The 20,714-nt window shown below is 38.5% G+C and overlaps 1 protein-coding gene across 1 annotated transcript in view; it reads left to right on the top strand.

The window, feature by feature from the left end:
- LOC125229148 (pituitary homeobox homolog Ptx1) overlaps positions 1 to 9,957 on the top strand; it is a 65,762-nt gene extending 55,805 nt beyond the window's left edge. Inside the window, 1 exon segment of the mRNA XM_048133932.1 lies at positions 6,500 to 9,957. Coding sequence (XP_047989889.1) covers positions 6,500 to 7,087 — 588 coding nt within the window. The 3' untranslated portion in view covers positions 7,088 to 9,957.
- Positions 9,958 to 20,714: the final 10,757 nt, after the last annotated feature.

The following is a 20,714-nucleotide window of genomic DNA, read 5'->3' as shown; positions in this document are numbered from 1 at the left end:
CAAAATCGGTCAAGTAACGACGGAGATATCGAGGAACAAACATAAAAAATAATAATAAAAAAAAAAAAAAAACATACAGACGACTTGATAACCGTCCTTCTTGAGATATGAGGCGACGGCCATCATCAGCAGTTCCACTGCACCAAATGTCACTGTTCTGGACGAAAGTGCATGCTGTTCTTATAAAAATACCAAAGTCACTATAAGCGTGCCGTTCAGATTTGAGGAGTTCGGTTCTGACCATCATCAGAAATTCCACTGCACCAAATGTCACTGTTCTGGACGAAAGTGCATGCTGTTCTTATAAAAATGGCAAAGTCACTATAAGCGTGCCTTTCAGATTTGAGGAGTTTGGTTCTGGCCATCATCAGCAGTTCCACTGCACCAAATGTCACTGTTCTGGACGAAAGTGCATGCTGTTCTTATAAAAATACCAAAGTCACTATAAGCGTGCCGTTCAGATTTGAGGAGTTCGGTTCTGACCATCATCAGAAATTCCACTGCACCAAATGTCACTGTTCTGGACGAAAGTGCATGCTGTTCGTATAAAAATACCAAAGTCACTGTAAGCGTGCCGTTCAGATTTGAAGAGTTCCGTTCTGGCCATCATCAGCAGTTCCACTGCACCAAATGTCACTGTTCCGTACCTAAATGCATGCTGTTCCTTTAAAAACACAAAAACCACCATATGTATGCCTTTCAGATTCGAGGAGTTCCCTCGATTTCTCCAGGATCCCATCATCAGAACTGGGTTCTGAGAAAAATGGGACCAATCTGTATGCATATAAATTCAATCAAAAAAAAAATTTTCAAAATCGGTCAAGTAACGACGGAGATATCGAGGAACAAACATAAAAAAAAAAAAAAAAACATACAGACGACTTGATAACCGTCCTTCTTGAGATATGAGGCGACGGTTAAAAATGTCATTGCGATGTGACGTGAGCACTAAATATGAAATAGATGCGTGCCTTGGTTCGTATTGTCTTGTCATTAAAGGTTAATTTTTTCGAATTCGCGCGTCATTCTGAATGCCACTATTTATGTCACTGCAACCGATATAATTATCTAAAGTTCTAGTTTCCGATAACGGTGCCGTAATGTAGCGGTCGTCTCCAAACTTCCTAGGGCCACTTGCAACAACTAAAATGGAGGGTTAACCCGAAGATTCACCCACCATTTTATATGGAATTTGACAGCCCACTAATCCTGAGTTAAGTTGTTGGTGCAAGTGGGCCTTACTAGTACAGCCACCGGCAATAATATGGTACAAAAACCGGCCAAGAGCGTGTCGGGCCACGCTCAGTGTAGGGTTCCGTAGTTTTTCTCAAAAACTACTGAACCTATCAAGTTCAAAACAATTTTCCTAGAAAGTCTTTATAAAGTTCTACTTTTGTGATTTTTTTCATATTTTTTAAACATATGGTTCAAAAGTTAGAGGGGGGGGGACGCACTTTTTTTTCCTTTAGGAGCGATTATTTCCGAAAATATTAATATTATGAAAAAACGATCTTAGTAAACCCGTATTCATTTTTAAATACCTATCCAACAATATATCACACGTTGAGGTTGGAATGAAAAAAAATATCAGCCCCCACTTTACATGTAGGGGGGGTACCCTAACAAAACATTTTTTTCCATTTTTTATTTTTGCACTTTATTGGCGTGATTGATATACATATTGGTACCAAATTTCAGCTTTCTAGTGCTTACGGTTACTGAGATTATCCGCGGACGGACGGACGGACGGACGGACAGACAGACATGGCGAAACTATAAGGGTTCCTAGTTGACTACGGAACCCTAAAAAGAACACGCTTTTATGGCTCTAGAAATAAGATTGAGTCATATATTTTTGCGGCCTTCTTTTGGTGCGATGTTATTGGCTGTGACTGTACGACGGCACCGCTTTCCTAGGAAACCCGAACATAAGTGTAAGGCCTGAGTGCACGCTCATATTTGGCGTGAAGTGGGCCGGGGCGTGTGGCGTGCATGTCAAACAGTTGAAGCCCATACTAAGTGTCCTGAGTCGACGCTGCAAAGAATGTAGGCACGCTCGCCCACCCCGCTGCACGCCCCGCCGAACGCTCCGGGCGTCCACTCAGACCTTACACTAAAGGCAAGTCGGCTTCCCATATTCCGTTCCGTATCGTCCCAACATGACAGTGTTACTTGGGTGCTCGGTCCATAGTATTGAGAGGTCCGCTGGTGGCAAGTGCGCCACGCCGTAAGCCAGTGGCCGTGACAGGGCTGCAGCGCTACGGGGTGCATTTAATATCTGCACCGTAGGGCTGTCGCTAATCCACTGCGAACATAAATCACACCATTTTCCGGTTCGGGCTTGGCCACACATCAAAGTTTTTGAAAGGAGTTAGCTAGAATATTAGTTTTGAGGTAGGTAGGTAGAGTAAAGGTAATGAATTTTGTCCCTGAAGTAAATATGGCAGAAAGAGATGATATAAAATTGCGTTTTGTTGGTTCGGAAAGAAACTATGAAGCTATTATTACTATAAAGCTATTATTATGGATATTACTCTATTTTTTGTAAAAACCTTTAAATATAAATGCATTGGAAGCTATCTGCAAATTCCTTATTTTTATTTTTACCTACTCAGTAACTTGTTCTAGATACTTAAATATAAATACGCTATTCAATATCCCCAATACTTGTAAAGTTTCCGAACAATTCGGACGCGGAAGCCAAAACTTGACCGTAAATTTACGACCGACTTCTTTATTACAACGAGACAACCCTATATTCGGCGAGCATCCATTCCAAGTTTATATCCTCTATCCATTTATATGAGCGCGTGTTTATTTGACTTTGGAATAGTGATTTATCCTGTACCATTATTATAACACGAAGTTTATATCCTACACCATAAGGTTGATTGTTGTTTGATCCAGAACAGGGGGTAAGCGTTCTGTTAGAGCGTTATTTGATTGATGACACTAATAAAACTGTGATTCCAGTTTAATTTAAAATTTAAGGCAATTTGGTCGGAGTCTGACCGTGTAATGACTATAGGAGCAAATTCATCAGGCCGTAGTTAATCTGCGGACGTTGATTTGACAAGATTTTCTATTTAGACGGACAATTCATCATCATTTAGAAAAACGTTGCCTGAAGATTGTTCTTACGGAGGGGAGTTTTTGTTGATATCCCAGAATGACAGACCACATAATACGAGTAGGTGTAGGACGTATCTAAGATACTAAATGCACGTACTGTTATTTATTCAAAATATAAAACACACACGAGGCATTTAAAATTGTGACTGATATAATTCTGTAATAAAATAAAAGACAAATCCTTCCTGCTCTTAATTGGATTCGACATACCTATTCGATTGACTATGACTATGATTATTTCACAAGTATTCGGTTTAGAAGTTACATAAGCCATAAAATCGATTTATCGATATTTAATTAATTTAAATTAACTTAACATGCCTTTAGTTTTGATGCTACTTCAAGTAAACACTCTCGTAGACTGGTAAATTAACAACTAAATATTAGAGATGATTCATTAAAATAAATACGGTTTATGGCGTTTTTAACATACCAACCAGCACATTGAATAAATGTAGCCGGTACAAGAAACATTAATATCGATTTCGGAAGCATTAAAAATTGTCCCTCCTTGCGGCCGGGTAGGGTACGGTCACCAACGTGCAATAATATATTTAAAGGATTAGCAGGGACGCAATATTGCGACCCTCTGCCCTGCCTCCGCCTATTCAAATAATGGAAATTATTTCCACATATGTGCACCTAAATAAATATCATTCTGTTGTCATTATTGAGCACCCCAAAGTTCCTGTGGAGTTATTTTCACCCGTTTGTTCGCGGTTTCAATGGGAAACGGCGCGGTTTGTGTGAATTGGTAATTAATGTGCTATTGTAGGTTATCCTTTCACATTTTGTATTGATTTCGTATTTCCGATAAGGCTCCTATTTTGGATTTTAGGCGGTTTTCTGGTTTTGTAGCAAATGAAATTGTTTTTATGGGGCATAGACAAGTTTACAAACGGTAGTGTGTATACCGGCTTCGTAGGTCTTACATGAAGTCATACGGAAGTATGACACCCGCAATCTTCAGAATGTTGCCCACCCAACGACCGACAGTAGGTACGACCTTCAAACCTTTCAACTACCAAACTTATCTACTATCTAGCTATTACAGCTCTTCTAGAGAGGCGGTCAATTGGTCTCCTCATTCCCTCAATATCATAGAAAAATACCAGAACAAGGAGAAACTTCCAACCTTCCACAAATACGATCATAATGTGTTTGTTTATACTAGTATTTACATCTTTTACGAGCCTCCTCGAACTTACCGTAGACGTACAGCGTACACCAGTCGACAGACTCCCCTAGGGTTCGGGCCCCAGTTTGACGAACAGCGGATTAAGGACTAGGCACTTTGTAATTAAACTGTGCGGAAAGCGAATACTAAATGCATACTATTATATAATGATAAAGTTTGTGGCTTTTAAGAAAAAATAACTATTAAGTACTACCAAAGACATATGTAGGTAACTCCGTATAGACGGATAAAGTCTAAGAAAAAACGTACCTCTGAGCCAAAAAAAAACATTTCCGGCTAGACGCTAATATTCATATTTGACAAACCATAAAGTTTGTTTCTATGATTATAATTATGTGCCTATTAACTATCTGTGGTTGTGCTCGCAAAGGTTGGTCTTTTTCCCAATCTGATGATTGTTCGTAGCAATGCCGTGAAACGAAGTTTTGTGAAAAGGCTAATATGTAATATATGTATTTGTGGAAAAGGCTCAAGTCACACCACTCATAATGATAGCTTGGTTATGGTTTTTCGTCTTCATTTTCCATTAAGTAAATAATTGGGCTTTTTGTTATTTTAAGGAAATCTTAATTATACATATAAGTCAATATTTTTATGCAGTTGGTAAAGTTTTACAACGTAAATATTAAATTAAATATCAAGTTGGATCCATGGATCATACGTGGGAAGATCTTTTAAGAATAACAAGCACATAAATTCCGAGTTACCTACCACACATGCGTTCATGCGAATTTGTGAAATTTATGTTTTGAAAAACAAACGATTGTATATGGGGTGGAAACGAGCGTTCATGTTCACTTAACCGAGGAGGAGGGTATTATTTACCGTTTCGGCTGGGTGCGCCCGCCACTGAGTGAGACAAATACCTCTGGCGGGGTGATATTTATTGCTAGAGCTTGGATTGCGCGATTTATCGGCGAGGAACCGATCGATGGCTGGGCGTGAGCGAGTAATCGCCACTTACGGCGACTTATCACCTCGCCCGTCGCTGCACTGTATCGCCGTCCTGACAACCCTGACAGATGTGCAGCCGAACTTAAGGCCTCGGTGCCCATCCATCTCAATCCTTCGCGAATTGCATTTCCTACACGCTACCCGTGTCGCGCGGTTAGCTAGGAGAAGTCGGGCGGTGATATGTCACAACGTTATGTGTTTAACTTTTAACGGAAAGCACATTTATACCTGAGCCACATGACTTTCTGCGAATTGGTTCTTTCTAAGCTTAATTTTTATAAAACTCAACTTTCTTCTCCTTGATTCGAGTTGACTATATAAAAAGATAATATGCACTAAATTTTAAATATTCCCAAGTATACTGAAGTGCCTACAAGTTTCTGTAGAGATATGCAGTAAGATTCCAGCAGTTTTTGTTATTGTGTAGCAATGAATAATAGCGGGCCGTCGGCGCTGACGGAAGGCCCATAAATCAGCAGTTATCTGCAAAGTGGCCGCGCATCGATCCTGCCCGTCTGACGCGTACTTTAATCTTATATATATATTACATCAACTAATGTTCCCAAATACAAATTCCTACTCCAACTAGGAGGTAAATACTTATTTCAACAAAAAGCTAGTTGCAGAAGACTCTAGCAAGTCTAGCGCGTCGTAATCATCTGTTAATGCTCCTATTTAAAAAAATCAGTCCTCAATGGTCGCCAAAGAAGATGATATAAATTAGTAATGGAAACTTAGCATTTCGTCTGAAATAGTTAGTTAAATATATTATTAACACTACAAAAAATTTGAATCACACACATTAAACGAAACAAACCTTACAAGCAAATGTTATGAAATTCATATTTACACCTCACCAAAACCCTATTCGAACAATACAAAGTTTTAAATCAGAATCAGGATGCGCGCGGCGTTGCGTAGCTATTAACTTTGCTCATTACAAAGTTGACGTCGCGTTATTCCGCGATTCCGGCCACGTCCTAACCGCCGCTCTAATTGCGGCCGGAATGAAGACGGACGAGCGGGGCCATCGGACGCGACGCGGGTGCGATAAATGAGCCCCGCGATCGATGTTTAGGTTGTACTTAGCCCGAGGTAAGATTAATTATTGGGCTCCGTTATTGTTTTGCCGGATTTTTACTATTCATGTTACTAATTGTGTGCGGTGCGGAGTTAATAAATAAGTAAACTCAACAATGTTTCATATTGTTCTAGGTATGGTTTAAAAACCGAAGAGCGAAATGGCGAAAGAGGGAACGCAACGCCATGAACGCGGCTGCTGCCGCCGCCGCCGACTTCAAAAACGGTTTCACCACTCAGTTCAACGGGCTTATGCAGCCCTTCCCCGACACTGACATCTACTCTTCCTACCCGTACAACAACTGGGCCGCGAAAGTACCCAGTCCGCTAGGAACGAAAAGCTTTCCCTGGCCAGTAAACCCTCTGGGTTCCGTGGTTCCGGCCAGCCATCACCAAGGGTCCGTCAACTGCTTCAACACGGCAACGTCCATGGGCGCCGTCGGCGGCAGCAGCATGGCGGTAGCAGGCTCGGCAGGCGTCGGCGCGGGTGTCGCACCTTGCCCCTACACCGCTCCCCCCAACCCGTACACGATGTACCGGACGGAACCGTGTCCGGCGATGTCGTCGTCGATAGCACAGCTGCGGTTGAAAGCGAAGCAGCACTCTACAGGGTTCGGTGGCGGGTACGGAACAGTGTCGCCGGTGTCGCGGGCCGGGTCGGCGCCGCTGTCGGCGTGCCAGTACGCGACGGGCGGGATGGGCGTGAGCGACCGCGTGCTCTGAGACGAGGCGCGCGGCCGCGACGACGCGCGTTCGCCGCTGCTGACCGCCGCGCGCGCCTCCTAGTCGTCGCCCGCGCCCGACGCCTCTGCACCTCTTGGACTTTATAGGCATCTGTGGGACTGGTTCGATTGATTCTGTGCACGAAAACAAGCGTGGCGTTTATACTGTGAGCGTTCATATGTGGAGCAATTACAACATATAAAAAGCAGCAAGCGTTTATAATCTGGATAATAAAGTACATAGTGACTTACCTCCCCAATTTTGAATCATCAATAATTATTTCCTGTTTACATTTAAAATTACACTTATACCGTAGTCAGATGAAAGCTAAACTAATTCCGGCAGATTAGTATGAGCGTTTTGTTCGCTTTGAAGTTGTATTAAAGCTGCAGGTATTAACAGTCAGCAGATAAACTTAACGTACGCATTACGGTTGTATCGAGCGTGTCGTGCTCGTTTCTACCGCGTGGGACATATTCGCGAAAACCTGGCTGCCATACTGACTGGTGCGATATAGCTATTTGCAAATTGGTATAATGTATATACAGTTTTTAATGTAAATTATAGTGCTAAACGCACTCAAATCGTAGTCATGAGAAGTTTTTTATTATTCGAACACAAAAGAAAAATTTCATTAATGATCATGAGCACCATCTTTTCGTGAACATGTCCCGGGTTACGCTGTGTGAGTGTTAAATTTCTCGTGAACAAAGTTCCGTTAGAAACTTCGGGCAATAAAAACCTAACGATTCTTGTAGGATATTAATACGTTCCCTGTAAATATGTAGTTATGTACTTACGTATACCAAAGCGATGTGTGCAATTTTATAAGCTTAAAATGTATGTACTTAGACTTTAAAATTAATTTAAGGATGTAGTTTAGAATGTAAATATAATGAATGAGTATTAATTGAGTTACATATCGAAATAACATTGTAAAGCGACATTTTATAGAAAAGCTTAATCACGTCATTAAACTGATTTATGTCCTAATTTTTCCTATAAATAGCCAATAAATGCATTTAAATTTTAAACTAAAAAAGTCCACGAAAGGGTATAAGTAGTATACTATACATGGACTTAAACAAAGTTGTTACTTACTTATATTTGTTTAAAAAAGAGTTTTTTGAACTGAGCATTTTTGAAGTGTTGCTAAATGAATTGTCAGTTGTTGTAATTTATTTAAGTCACAAAAGCAGTAACAGTTTTAATACTTATATGTTTGGTGGAAAACTGTAAATGTAAATGAATATTTTTCCGTTTCAAGGTTAGGTACACAACAAACTGTTATTTTTGCAATGTAAGCAACAAGCTGTTATTATAATTTCCGAACTTACATTTATTTTATAACACTGTATTGATTTTGTAAATTGTATACATGCAAATCATGTGGCAAGGACGTTCAAGTGACATGACAAGAATTCACTTACACCAAAAAGCCATCATCGATGGTAGACGGTCTTTAAAAATAATTATTTCTCGCACGGGATGTCGAAATAAAAACAAATCAATATCAATTGTAAATGGAATGCAACATTTTAATTTAACAGATGTCAAACCATGTCCATAATCGTTTCAAAGAAAAGTCAAGTCGTCACCTGGAGAGCAAGTCAAGTCGTAATCTAGCATGTACTAGATATCATGTCATTGGCGCGAGATAGACTAACCGTCCTTATGTCATTAATACAATTAGAAAAAGATGTGTGATCTATGTCGTGGCCAGATCCAGATACTGTCACACCAATCACGTGCTAGCCCTGCTGGGGCCAGGCAGGCAATTATGGTAGCGCGATAAATGATAAAACATCTGGCCGTCCCTATCGATACAGTGCGATAGGGACGGCCTAATATTTTATCGTCTATCGTGCGACCATGCTACCCGTGCAGCACACAACGATGCTACGCCGTAGGTTCGTAGCAGTCGTAGCATTATGGAAACGTAGCTGCAAGTCCGGCATAGCACCTGGCTACAGGCTCAAATTAAAAAAAAATCGTTAACACGATGTTGACTATAAATAAAGTGGCTTATATTTGTTTTCAATATGTATTTGTTATAACAATTTGTACCTGCTGGACAAACTCAGGGAAAGAGCAAAGGGCTTAGTAAGGATGGCAATCGTTTACGCCATTGCGAACGAAACAGTAATTTCTCGCTGTCTCCCCTCCATATTAATTCCACGTAGAGGCATCATTGGTAACGAATTACATCTTCAATGGACCCTCTGTTAAGAAATGATGCAACGTCTATATTTATTATTTTTATGATAAGATTGGCTTGCCGCGCAAGCAGGCATCTCGAGCGTGCAATCAATATTCACAAGCGACATATAATTGATATATTTACCTATATTAAGTGCAAGTGTCATGTCGATATCGACACTGTACATAATTAATTCAAGGGAAATATGAAATCTAGCTTTTATTATTTATTGCACCCTTGCCAATCAATAAACATTAAACTTACCTCAATAGTATTTGAACGAAAGAAGCTTTACTATTTAAACTTTCCTAAGATATTGGCAACCTGAAATGAGATTAATGTAACCAGGATCTCATTAATTTAAATAAATATTTATTAAACGCCGAACAGGAACTGTATATAACTGTAATAAATTAGTATTTTACATTAGTGCTACTCTTAGTTAACTACACGAACTAGATACCTTCCGTGTGCCTATCAGTAAAAGTGATGTAAATAAATTAAAATGATAGTGTAAAGGATTAAATTCGAGGTTTTCATTTTAATACATATCAGAAAAATATCAGCGAACTAGCCAGTAATTTGAATTATTTTGTAAAATTACTTAAGAGATCCGATTGTTTTGTAACTTCAAAAACCTCTAGTCATAATAAAAAAATATTACCGATTATTTTAAAGTTTTATTCATTCCTGACATCTGAAATAATCACATTTTAATTCATGATAGGTATGAATTTTATCTGTCAGCATTCCCATACTTATAAAAGTTGTGTTATTAGAATCACTGGGTTATTCTCTGAGAATATGGATTCAGTTGCGTCTAATAGACATGACATTTTTCATGCATTACCTTATAGGCTTATATTATGTGTATATCTGTGGATCGCGACAAATAGGCCACATACTCCATATTTTGTTTTGAAATAACCGCACTGCAGTCCTCATTATTGAATTAAGCATATTTTTAAATCATAAGATAAGTAGAGAAAAAGAAAATTAGAAGATAAAATTGGTGGATGCTTACTAATACAGACTGTACCTACACCACCACCTGCCACTGAAAACATAAGACCTAATTTTTCGCGATAATGTTGCTGTTCCCATAGTAAAACTTGCTCTGCAGTATTACCAATAATTGGCTAGTTTCCTATACTTAAAATAGAATATTTTATGCAGTGCACGAAATAAAGCACCACATAATTAGACGAAAAATATGGACATTAGTTATGTTTAAACATAATTTCTATTTAATAAGTCAAAGAGAAAGATATAATGTAAATGAATTGACCGTGACGTCACTCCTCATATTTTATAGTAATTCCATGAAATAGTAAATCGATTTGACAGTTCTTAAAAAGAAGCTGATTTGACTAGTAGGAAACTAGCCTATTATGGAGTGTTCGAGGTTCGCAGTGGCTGCTGTAACACCTTATACACATTGAACAGAACAAGATCAAGCACGTAGATTGGCTTCTAAATAAACAAAATCATCAAGATGTTGGCTGCGTAGTTCAAGTCCTCCATAATTAATTAAGTCACCGCTTACTGCTTAGAGTGCTTAGCTGGAGAAATAAAAGTCTTGGAATTAAGGATGTATTTACGTGTGATTGGGAAGAGAGAACAAATGCTATACCAAGCAACGGCACAACTGGCACAAGTTAGTTCTGAAAACAGATTAATATATCGAATATTTTTGAAATATTTTGAATCTGGGTAGATTATAGACACACATCACTTTTTGTTCAGCGGTTTCGGAATGGTAGAAGAGTTGTTGATCCATTAGGTTTGATGCTAAATGTACTCTATTTAGGTACTTCTTTATTGGGTTGGTAAGAAAGTAATGAGCGAATCATAACCAATATTGTAATTTTTATTTAATTTATTATTTTAATCATTTATCAAAAATATAACGGCCTTCGTTATCTACTACTTGTCTCCATCGTTCTGGTAAAGAATGAATAGCATCGGCGAAGAAGTTCTTAGGTTTAGATTAAAAAAACTCAGCTATGTATTGTCGTAGATGGGCTTGATCATCGAACTTTTTTTCATTCAAGGCATTGCTTAGCGATCTGAACAATGCGTAATCCGTAGGTGCCAAGTCTGGAGAGTACGGTGGATGAGGTATCACTTTCCGACCTAGCTCCAATAGCTTTAGCCGAGTCACTTTTGCAATGTGTGGGCGAGCATTGTCGTGTAAGAAAAAAACTTTAGCATGCTGTGGACGATTCTGACAGATTTTTTGGTTTAAATTTTCAAGCTGATTACAGTATACTGATGCGGTAACAGTCATTCCACTTGGTAGGAGTTCCCAGTGAATAATACCATGAATATCCCACCAAACGGACAGCATAACTTTTTTCGGATGAGGCTCTGTTTTTGGTACCTCTATTCCTTTTTCGTTTGGAGCTAGCCACTGACGTTTGCGTGTGTGATTTATATATAAGACCCATTTTTCATCTCCAGTGATAAGATGGTCCAACCAGTTGAATGTGCGGCGAAAAGACAGAAGTTGTATGCAGATATCGGCACGGCGGTTTAGTTGATCTCTATCAAGTTCGTGCGGTATCCAAACACTGTATTTGTAGTTTTTTCCCAACTCGTGGAAATGTGTTTCTACGGTGACATGAGAGCAGCCTAACTCGGTAGCAAGAGTACGACTCGTTAGCCTCGGATCTCCTTTAATTAAGGTTTTTAATTTGGCTACATCAATCTTCACCGGTCGACCAGACTTAGGTTGATCTGATAATGAAAAGTCGCCACTACGAAACCGCTGGAACCATCGTTTCGCCGTGGCCTCAGACACAACTTCAGGAGCAACACGCTGACATATATTACGCACTGCTTCGGCGGCTGAATGGCCAGACTGAAATTCATATAGTAACCAATGCCTTACATGCACTTTTAATTCATCCATTTTCTTCCTTATATTAGCTCGGCGACAGCTAGTGAATGACTGACAACAAACTGTGCGACTCGCCCTTTATATACTTTCGACCATAGAAGATTCTAGAACTCTCTCAAAAATTTTATGTGGAATTCAATCGATCGCTCATTACTTTCTTACCAACCCAATAATACATTTAAATTCACTTAATTCAATTGACTTTAGTAGGATTGATTTTAACATAATTTTACAAATGAAATCAAATAATTAACTGCCGTAAAAACCATCGATATTGGTTTTTCAATGTCCTGAAAGCTTCACAACAAAGTTCAAAGGACAACAGCCCGGTCACAAGTCCTGTTATGAAAATCTTTTAATCCTCAAACTCGATCGGAAAACAATCGGCAAAGTACCAAATGATACCCAAATCGCTAACATTAAGCAAAGTATAAAGTAATCCGGATGATTATCAGTCGGTCGGTGCAAACACACACTTCCCAGGTGCTCGATCCTGGCGCTTTAAGGCTTTAGCGGAGGATTTGCTTTCAATATTAGCCCGGCGGCCGCTCCGTTCCGCCCGTTTTTTATTATTTTGTCGCGTCGTTTTGGCTCCAAATGGAATCATTCCACCATCTACATTTTTATTTTTCAATTGCACCTCGATTAGTGGGATTAGCTGGTATTGCTTTCCGATTCTTTACTCTCTTTGCTGGGCTGCTAACGCCGTGCCGCGCGTAATGCGTTTCTAATAGGGGTTAATTACTATAAGCGTGTTTTCTAATTATTTCAACTGTACCTATGTAAAGTGTATTTATACGTTATCTCAAAACTCAGAATTAAATAACGTCATTACTAACTTCACATGCTACCGTAAAATTTCAATCGAACTCTGTTCTGATAAAATCGGGCCTAAACATGAAGTCAATTTATGTCTTGTACCAGGCGGACAATCAAGTCTGTCAACTTTTCAGGATGTTGGCATGATGTTGGCGACATAAGTTCCTTTGCTGTATTTTGTATTGCAACTACAGAGATGTAAGGTATGCCGACATGATTTTTAGCCCCTTTCTTAAAATGTGACATTTTTAAGTTGATTCCGATACTTGTTTTATTGGATAAGCATGTCTAGATTATGTTAAGATATAAGAGCCACCTCATAAATAGGTAGGTACAGGTACATACCTAAGTACTACGTGAACTTTACACAAAAGCTTATCATTTTACAACTTATTATTTAACAAGGCCTGTATTTGCTCGTTACGTCGAGTCTCCGCGGTGGCCGCCGCCGCTGCGTCAGACGCATACTCCTTATCTTTATGGTTGCAAACAGGTCCTAATCAATGTTACGATTTGGGACTTCAAGGAAACTGGTTTAATTTAGAATAAATATTACCTAAGATATTTGTGTCGAAGGGTCACGAAATTTATTCAGTGAATACAATGATTTTTTTTTATAAAATAGGTATTTCTCGTTAATAGGTTGAATAGCATCAGATCGCACCTAACAGGAGCTAATAGCGAGATCTAATAGTGTCGGAGGCCAAGATACACTTTGGATCACTGAGCAAGGCAAAGTAAGTAAGTCTAGTAAGTAGATACTTTGTGAGATCAGTCGCGGATTAAAATAGGACTTAGTTAAAGCAAGACAGTTAAACCACGTGAGTATTTATCATAAAGTTGGTCTTCCAGAGTCTAGACTGTTCCGATGTCACGGCGCTTCATCTGCCTGTATATCTTCAACAATAAACTTAAAATACCTTTTACTTACGTTACTAAGATTTTCAATAAAGAACTCAAACATTACAAAATGGTCCACTACATTGTGGAACCCTACTACCAAAAGTAACGCAATGCTTATTCTTCCTTTATCAACCTCTGCGCCTGCGGCGCGCCGGGCACCCGTGATAGCACTCTATTTGTCCTCCGAATGTAAGGTCAACAACGCACCTTGGAGGAGCTGAGCGAGTAATCCAAGTGAATTATAATACTTAAAAGATTTATTTAACAAGTAAATGGTAATGTGTGGTCATTTTAAAATTCGAGCAAGTGCGATACATACGTAATCTACACGCGGTTCCTTATACGATGATGATGATATACTTACTTGTGTAAGTATATCATCATCATCGTCAAAAATACTACGAGTTTATTTGCCTTTTTCCTTCCAAAAAATATGGTAGATTTAGGTATGTGTGTAGAAAATACGTGATACAAATCGTTTTTATTCTTTAATTGCAAATGATAATTTTACTCATGTGAATTATATAATGTGTAGCCTTGTTAATTTTAGCATATTTTAGACTAGTTTTCATGGTGGCACAAATATAATTTTTGAGAGAAGAATCCAAGCTCAATCTAGTTTTCATCGAGGTGTTACGAAAAAGTAATTTGAACAAATAAAATCGCGTCTCCATGTAAAGCAATGCTTGGCTTTTATTAACATATAAAATTCTACACGGGCACACATAACAAAAGGCTACATAAATTAAGAGTGACATCGCAGTCCCTATCACATATAAACCCACACGACGCTAACAGACAGACAGGTACGCGCGCAACATGTCAATAGTTAACCGAGGAGCGCCAAAAAGGGCTAGGTTTTGGGTGGAAAGGATCAAATCGGGATTAGAGGAACGACAACCAATCAAGGGTAAACTGGACTGGTATACCTACGCGAGATAAATGCGCCACATAAAACTTATTCATCGCTAAAGGAATTCATGCCCAGTCTCATAATACTAAGGTTTCGTTTGGGTTCTCAGTGGAGTTTATTGATGTTTTGTTTTGAGGGTGGGCAGATGGAAGGAGGGCGAGGGAAGCGAGTGCAACCTCCGCAGACAATCTTACGAGTTAATTGTGTTCCGTGCCCCGAGAGCGACTACAAAATAATATCGTACTCGATATGTGTAGCTACTGTAGGTAAGTACACCAGACGACAGGGTTTGTATGAGGGTATTTATTTTAAGTAATTGCATTTATCTATCCAAATATTGAGTTAGTATTCGATTAAAATTTTCCCATAGGTATCTTAGGTAATAGCGATTTTAATTCATCATGTAGGTATAACCATTGTTAACATTTACAGAATTAAATTGTAGGTAATAGGTATCCCTAAATGCAGTAAATAATTAATTAAGAATAAATAATTAAAAAACACCATAGAATTTAGCTAGTCCTTTTACCCAGAAAAGTTTCTGCTATCTTCTACGGGTGTCGGATGTCGATACTGTCGATAGCGGTATGCGGGGTATATAAGTAAATACAGAAAGACAACGATTTATTGCAAACACTCTCAACCCATGCAAATAAGACTGTTTGAAAAAACAAGACGGTGGAAACGATAAGGACATGTTTTCACAAGGATTATTTTTCCTTCTTCCGAAACTGAATAGGAAGTCATAATAATAGTATTTTATACAAGCGTGATATAATACAAAGCTTTTCAGTCGAGTACCATGTTTAGGCCACGAAGCTTGCTGAGTAATAGCAGGGGCGGCTCACTCCGCGATTCTATCGCCGCGCTACAAGTACATGCTGGCGGCCGCGAGTTCGCGGCCTAATCAGGGGTGGCGCGCGTTTTCACGGAACGCACGTTCGCAGTTTCTATTGTTACTTTACGTCGCGAGTTTTTTTAGGGTTCATATGCGTTTTCCGCGTGTGGAATGGCTAATAATGCTTAGTTAAAAAATATTATGAATAAAATAAATACCATAGGACACTTTTACATAGATCTACTATTGATTAAGTCCCCGAAAAGGTTCAATAAGGCTTGTGATGTTGGAACGTAAACAAAAATATATAAATACACACCTACACACCACACAACACAACACACCACACACAAAATATATACACACCTACAAAGTACCCAAGACCTGAATATAATAGTATAACATTTTATCTGAGTATTAATTCGTTTTAATCCATAGGCAACCCTATCACCGAACGCCGCGCACGTACGGCTCGTTTCTTTGTAAGAATTTTGTAGGCATTTAAAAAGGCGGCATGTCGTGAACATCAAAGCAGTGGGCCTTCTGTACTTGTACTATTATATATCCTGTGGTAATAGTACGGTACGAGAGTGAAAAGCTTAATTATATCACTATTGTAGGTATACAATACTTTTTCTACGAGTCATAATCTTCGTCATCAATGGACGGAAATATCATCATTCATGCAAGTTAAAATTAATGTTAAAATAGCGTCGTTCACCGTTGTATCAACATCGAATTACCTAGCAACCAATTGTTTGTAATAACCGTCTCTGATTGGCCGATAACGCGACAGATAAAAAAAAATGTGTTTCAGATGCAGAAAAATTTGCCAGGTATCGCAAATTAGTATAGAAATTGTATGAAGTTCTATTTTTAACCCCCGACGCAAAAACGAAGGGGTGTTATAAGTTTGACATGTCTGTCTGTCCGTCTGTCTGTCTGTCTGTCTGTCTGTCTGTCTGTCTGTCTGTCTGTCTGTCTGTCTGTTTGTCTGTCTGTCTGTCTGTGTGTGTGTCTGTCTGTGGCATCGTAGCTCCCGAATGGATGAACCGATTTAGATTTAGATTTTTTTGTCTGAAAGCTGAGTTAGTCGGGAGTGTTCTTAGCCATGTTTCATGAAAATCGGTCCACTAGGTCGCGGTCGGGGGTTTTTTCAAAATTTTAATTTTGTAATAATTGAAATTATGACAGGTAACTAAAGTCAACTATAATGAGATTATTATAGTTGAGTCGGAACTGCCATAGAGTATCCAACACTGAAAAGTTAGCATTTATAGTTTAGTCTGTGGTGTCCTAATTGACAGATTACAGTCGACGAGTAGAAAAATAAAATTAAAGAACAAAAAAAATATTATTTAAGATGTACTTTTTTTAAATATTGTTCTTGATGATTAAAGTGTCCGAAACGTTAATATTTTGCCAGCAAGCTTATTGCCATTTCGCACTACCCAAAGTCAAGGGGCACATATCATAACTAATGTTTACCGCAAAACAACCTATCAGAACATTAGCAAAATATTATGATCGGTGATATCCGAAGGTTCTCGAAGGAAATCAAGAGACGGGGAATGAAGATTTACGATCTGCCCCGTAACGACCGCTAGATGAGGCGTAAAGAAGCCCAATTCGGGTTATTATACCTATTCAGTATACGCCCGTGGAAACGTATATTTGCGTAATTTCGCCTTTACTGTATTATAGTGAGCAAAATTACGCGAAATTTTGAGTTTATTGGAGGTTAGCTGCTCCCGTTTTATTTTATAAGGTAGGGGAAGACTTAAGATGATGCGTACAATAGATAATTAGATTTTATGAGCTTTTAGTTGCTTAAGGTTTTAAAAAAAGTAATATATTTTAATCAATTAAAGCTTATTTTAGTTTCATGTTTCAAACTATTGTTGGTTATAATGAGATCTCTAAATTTTAGCTGCCTAGTTTTATTTTGATAACAGAATATATGAATCTCAACAGCAAATTACTAGCTCAATACTTATATCAAATTAGGTACTCCTCTTAGAATGATCGCGCCCGATAATCTATGGTCAATAGGCGAGACGACTAAAAAACGAATTACTAGTAGTCCGTCAGTTAGATTATCAAAGAAGTTTAGACACGTATTTTTCCTTTTTTCTCGTAAACGAAAAATGACGACGGTACAGTGCGTGACGTGTACAGTTTTGCGTGACGTCACGATCAGGTACAATTTTTACTTAGAACTGACGTCACAAAGCGAAAAATATGTGTTCAGTATTTTGGGATGATCTAACTGACGGACTAAACAGAATGCCATTTTTTAGGGTTCCGTAGTCAACTAGGAATCCTTATAGTTTCGCCATGTCTGTCTGTCCGTCCGTCCGTCCGTCCGTCCGCGGATAATCTCAGTAACCGTTAGCACTAGAAAGCTGAAATTTGGTACCAATATGTACCTATATCAATCACGCCAACAAAGTGCAAAAATAAAAAATGGAAAAAAAATGTTTTATTAGGGTACCCCCCCTACATGTAAAGTGGGGGCTGATATTTTTTTTCATTCCAACCCCAACGTGTGATATATTGTTAGATAGGTATTTAAAAATGAATAAGGGTTTACTAATATCGTTTTTTGATAATATTAATATTTTCGGAAATAATCGCTCCTAAAGGAAAAAAAAGTGCGTCCCCCCCCCTCTAACTTTTGAACCGTATGTTTAAAAAATATGAAAAAAATCACAAAAGTAGAACTTTATAAAGAATTTCTAGGAAAATTATTTTGAACTTGATAGGTTCAGTAGTTTTTGAGAAAAATACGGAAAACTACGGAACCCTACACTGAGCGTGGCCCGACACGCTCTTGGTCGGTTTTTATGTAGTCGTCATCCCTATTGGCCATCGAACTAACAACTCTTAACTCAATGCTCATTCCAATAAGAACTCCGGATTCCCAATTAAATAACTGATTTTATAATTCAACTTGTGTTATAAGACGTAAGTTACATTGTTCCACATGCAATAATACTCAATAATATCTACATCATCTTCCACTATCTATTGTAGGCGGGGCGGAGAAGATTTATCGCGTACTCCCCGCATCGTACATGTACAGTGTAGGTACACAGTACACCGACGCGATACCTTTGGGGTGCCACTAATTTATGGATTAACCACATTTGCAAATGTAATTTGTATTCATTAAAACAGCTAACGAACGTGTTTTAAATGGGATGGCAGTGTCGAAACGTCAGGGCCGGTTAGGCGCATGATCAACAATGCTACATGCGGCATGACTGAGTTGTTTTAATAATTTCAGACATGGAAAATGAAAACAAAAAAATCCATATTTTTCAGTGAATTTCGTTTATTTCAATTTATGATTACATTTACACAACGAAATCTTTAGGTACTTAGAGCTTTATTATTAACGTTTAGTTAGGTCTAAATAAGAATTGTGATTTTAAAAACTTGAATTTGTTTGATTGCATTATGGTCCACAGATCTTATCTTCTTTGTTCTTTGTATTTTCTTACGATATATATACTAGTCTTGTCTTAAGAAGGCATCTTAATGAAATAAATAAGACACCTATTTTCAAACATTCGATACATAATTAGGTACATAATTAAAATAATTTGAAATAAAAGCAGCCAAGCCACACAATAGCTTGAAGTTCCTCAGCCTCAAACTAATAAGCTTTTAATTAGTTCGTATTATTCGTGTTATGGAAAGTTCCAACATGAAGCGTAAGGAGTCTTCTCTTATGGAAAGTAGGTAACACATTTCGTAATCAGTACCTAATATACATATGTACCTACCTATACCTATGTGCCTCTTATACCGGGTTCTTATCATTTACAAAAAATAACTAAAATATTTAATAATGAAAATAATCGTACGAATGCGAATCTCGGGTTCGGCTGGGTAAAACTATATTGCCTAGCATGTTGTGTAGAGAAACCTCCATTTTAATAAGGAGGATCGACGGCACTGCGAGTTTATTGCGCCGTCGTTCAAACGCGACAGTACGTAATAGAATTAAATTGGGAGCCTGTGCTGTTATGTGGAAAATAATAACAGAGAGTGGCTCCTATCACAGGGCTTTCGCGCTCCGCTGGCAGGGGTCTGCACTAATGGAAATCCTACCAATGATAATCTGTTTTCTACACCATTAATCCTTAAGTAAGTCTGAGCATTCTGTGGCGTCTCCGGAGTGTGGATCGAGTTTTATGCCCTCGTTAAGGTTCGCAATTTGTGGAGTCGGGCCCGTTAAGGCACGGCGAGGGCCATCCGCCCCGAATCCTAATTCTGAGCGTGGACTTTCTTAATCTTGCGATATCTGGCTAAAGGTAATTGTTTCCAAATTGTTGCCCAGATTGCGGAGTTGGGTACACGCGTGATTTGTGAATTAGGCTTTTTGATTGCTGTAATAAAAACTCAACTAGGAATTGCAACTTTGGGAAAAATACAAGTACTTTAAATCACTAGGTGTATGTATTTTGAGAGTAGTTAAAGATGGCCGGTTCTTAAGTTTTTCAAAATATCATACTTTTGTACGTATGCACCATAAACAAAAAACCCATAAATGTAGGTTTATATTAAAAGTAAGATAAGTAAATCAAAATAGTATTTTATGCAACTGGTGGTTAAAAGAGGTCAAAAAAGGTGAGTGGCGTGGGTAACAATTTGAGGCAAAGCCGAAAATTGTTAATAAAGACGCCACGAGCATTTTTTGACTCAGTTAAACACCGTTGCATACAATACTTTTTCTACGACCAAGCACTTATTTGGAAAGAAAATTATAAATTGAACAATTACCTACTTTCAGTCATCTTAGTTATCTAGGTGGATCGCCTACCATTTTGAATATGCAGTTTGAGTGCAAACATGAAAATAAAACTGTCTATGGTATGGTTCTTTGAAGCCTGGCCAAGTGGCCACTAAGACGAATCGAGCCGAGTTGAATCGAGTTCTCATACATTTGAATGCGATTCGACGCGTCGCCAATGAACGCAGCAGAAAACGAAGGAGTCTCGACTCTGCGAATTGGTTTGTTAAGTTGGTAGCAATGTATTTACT

Source organism: Leguminivora glycinivorella, chromosome 1, assembly GCF_023078275.1.
Source record: "Leguminivora glycinivorella isolate SPB_JAAS2020 chromosome 1, LegGlyc_1.1, whole genome shotgun sequence".
Classification (NCBI taxonomy): domain Eukaryota; kingdom Metazoa; phylum Arthropoda; class Insecta; order Lepidoptera; family Tortricidae; genus Leguminivora; species Leguminivora glycinivorella.
The sequence above is the reverse complement of the archived record's forward strand: the minus strand, read 5'-3'. Positions and strand labels throughout refer to the sequence as shown.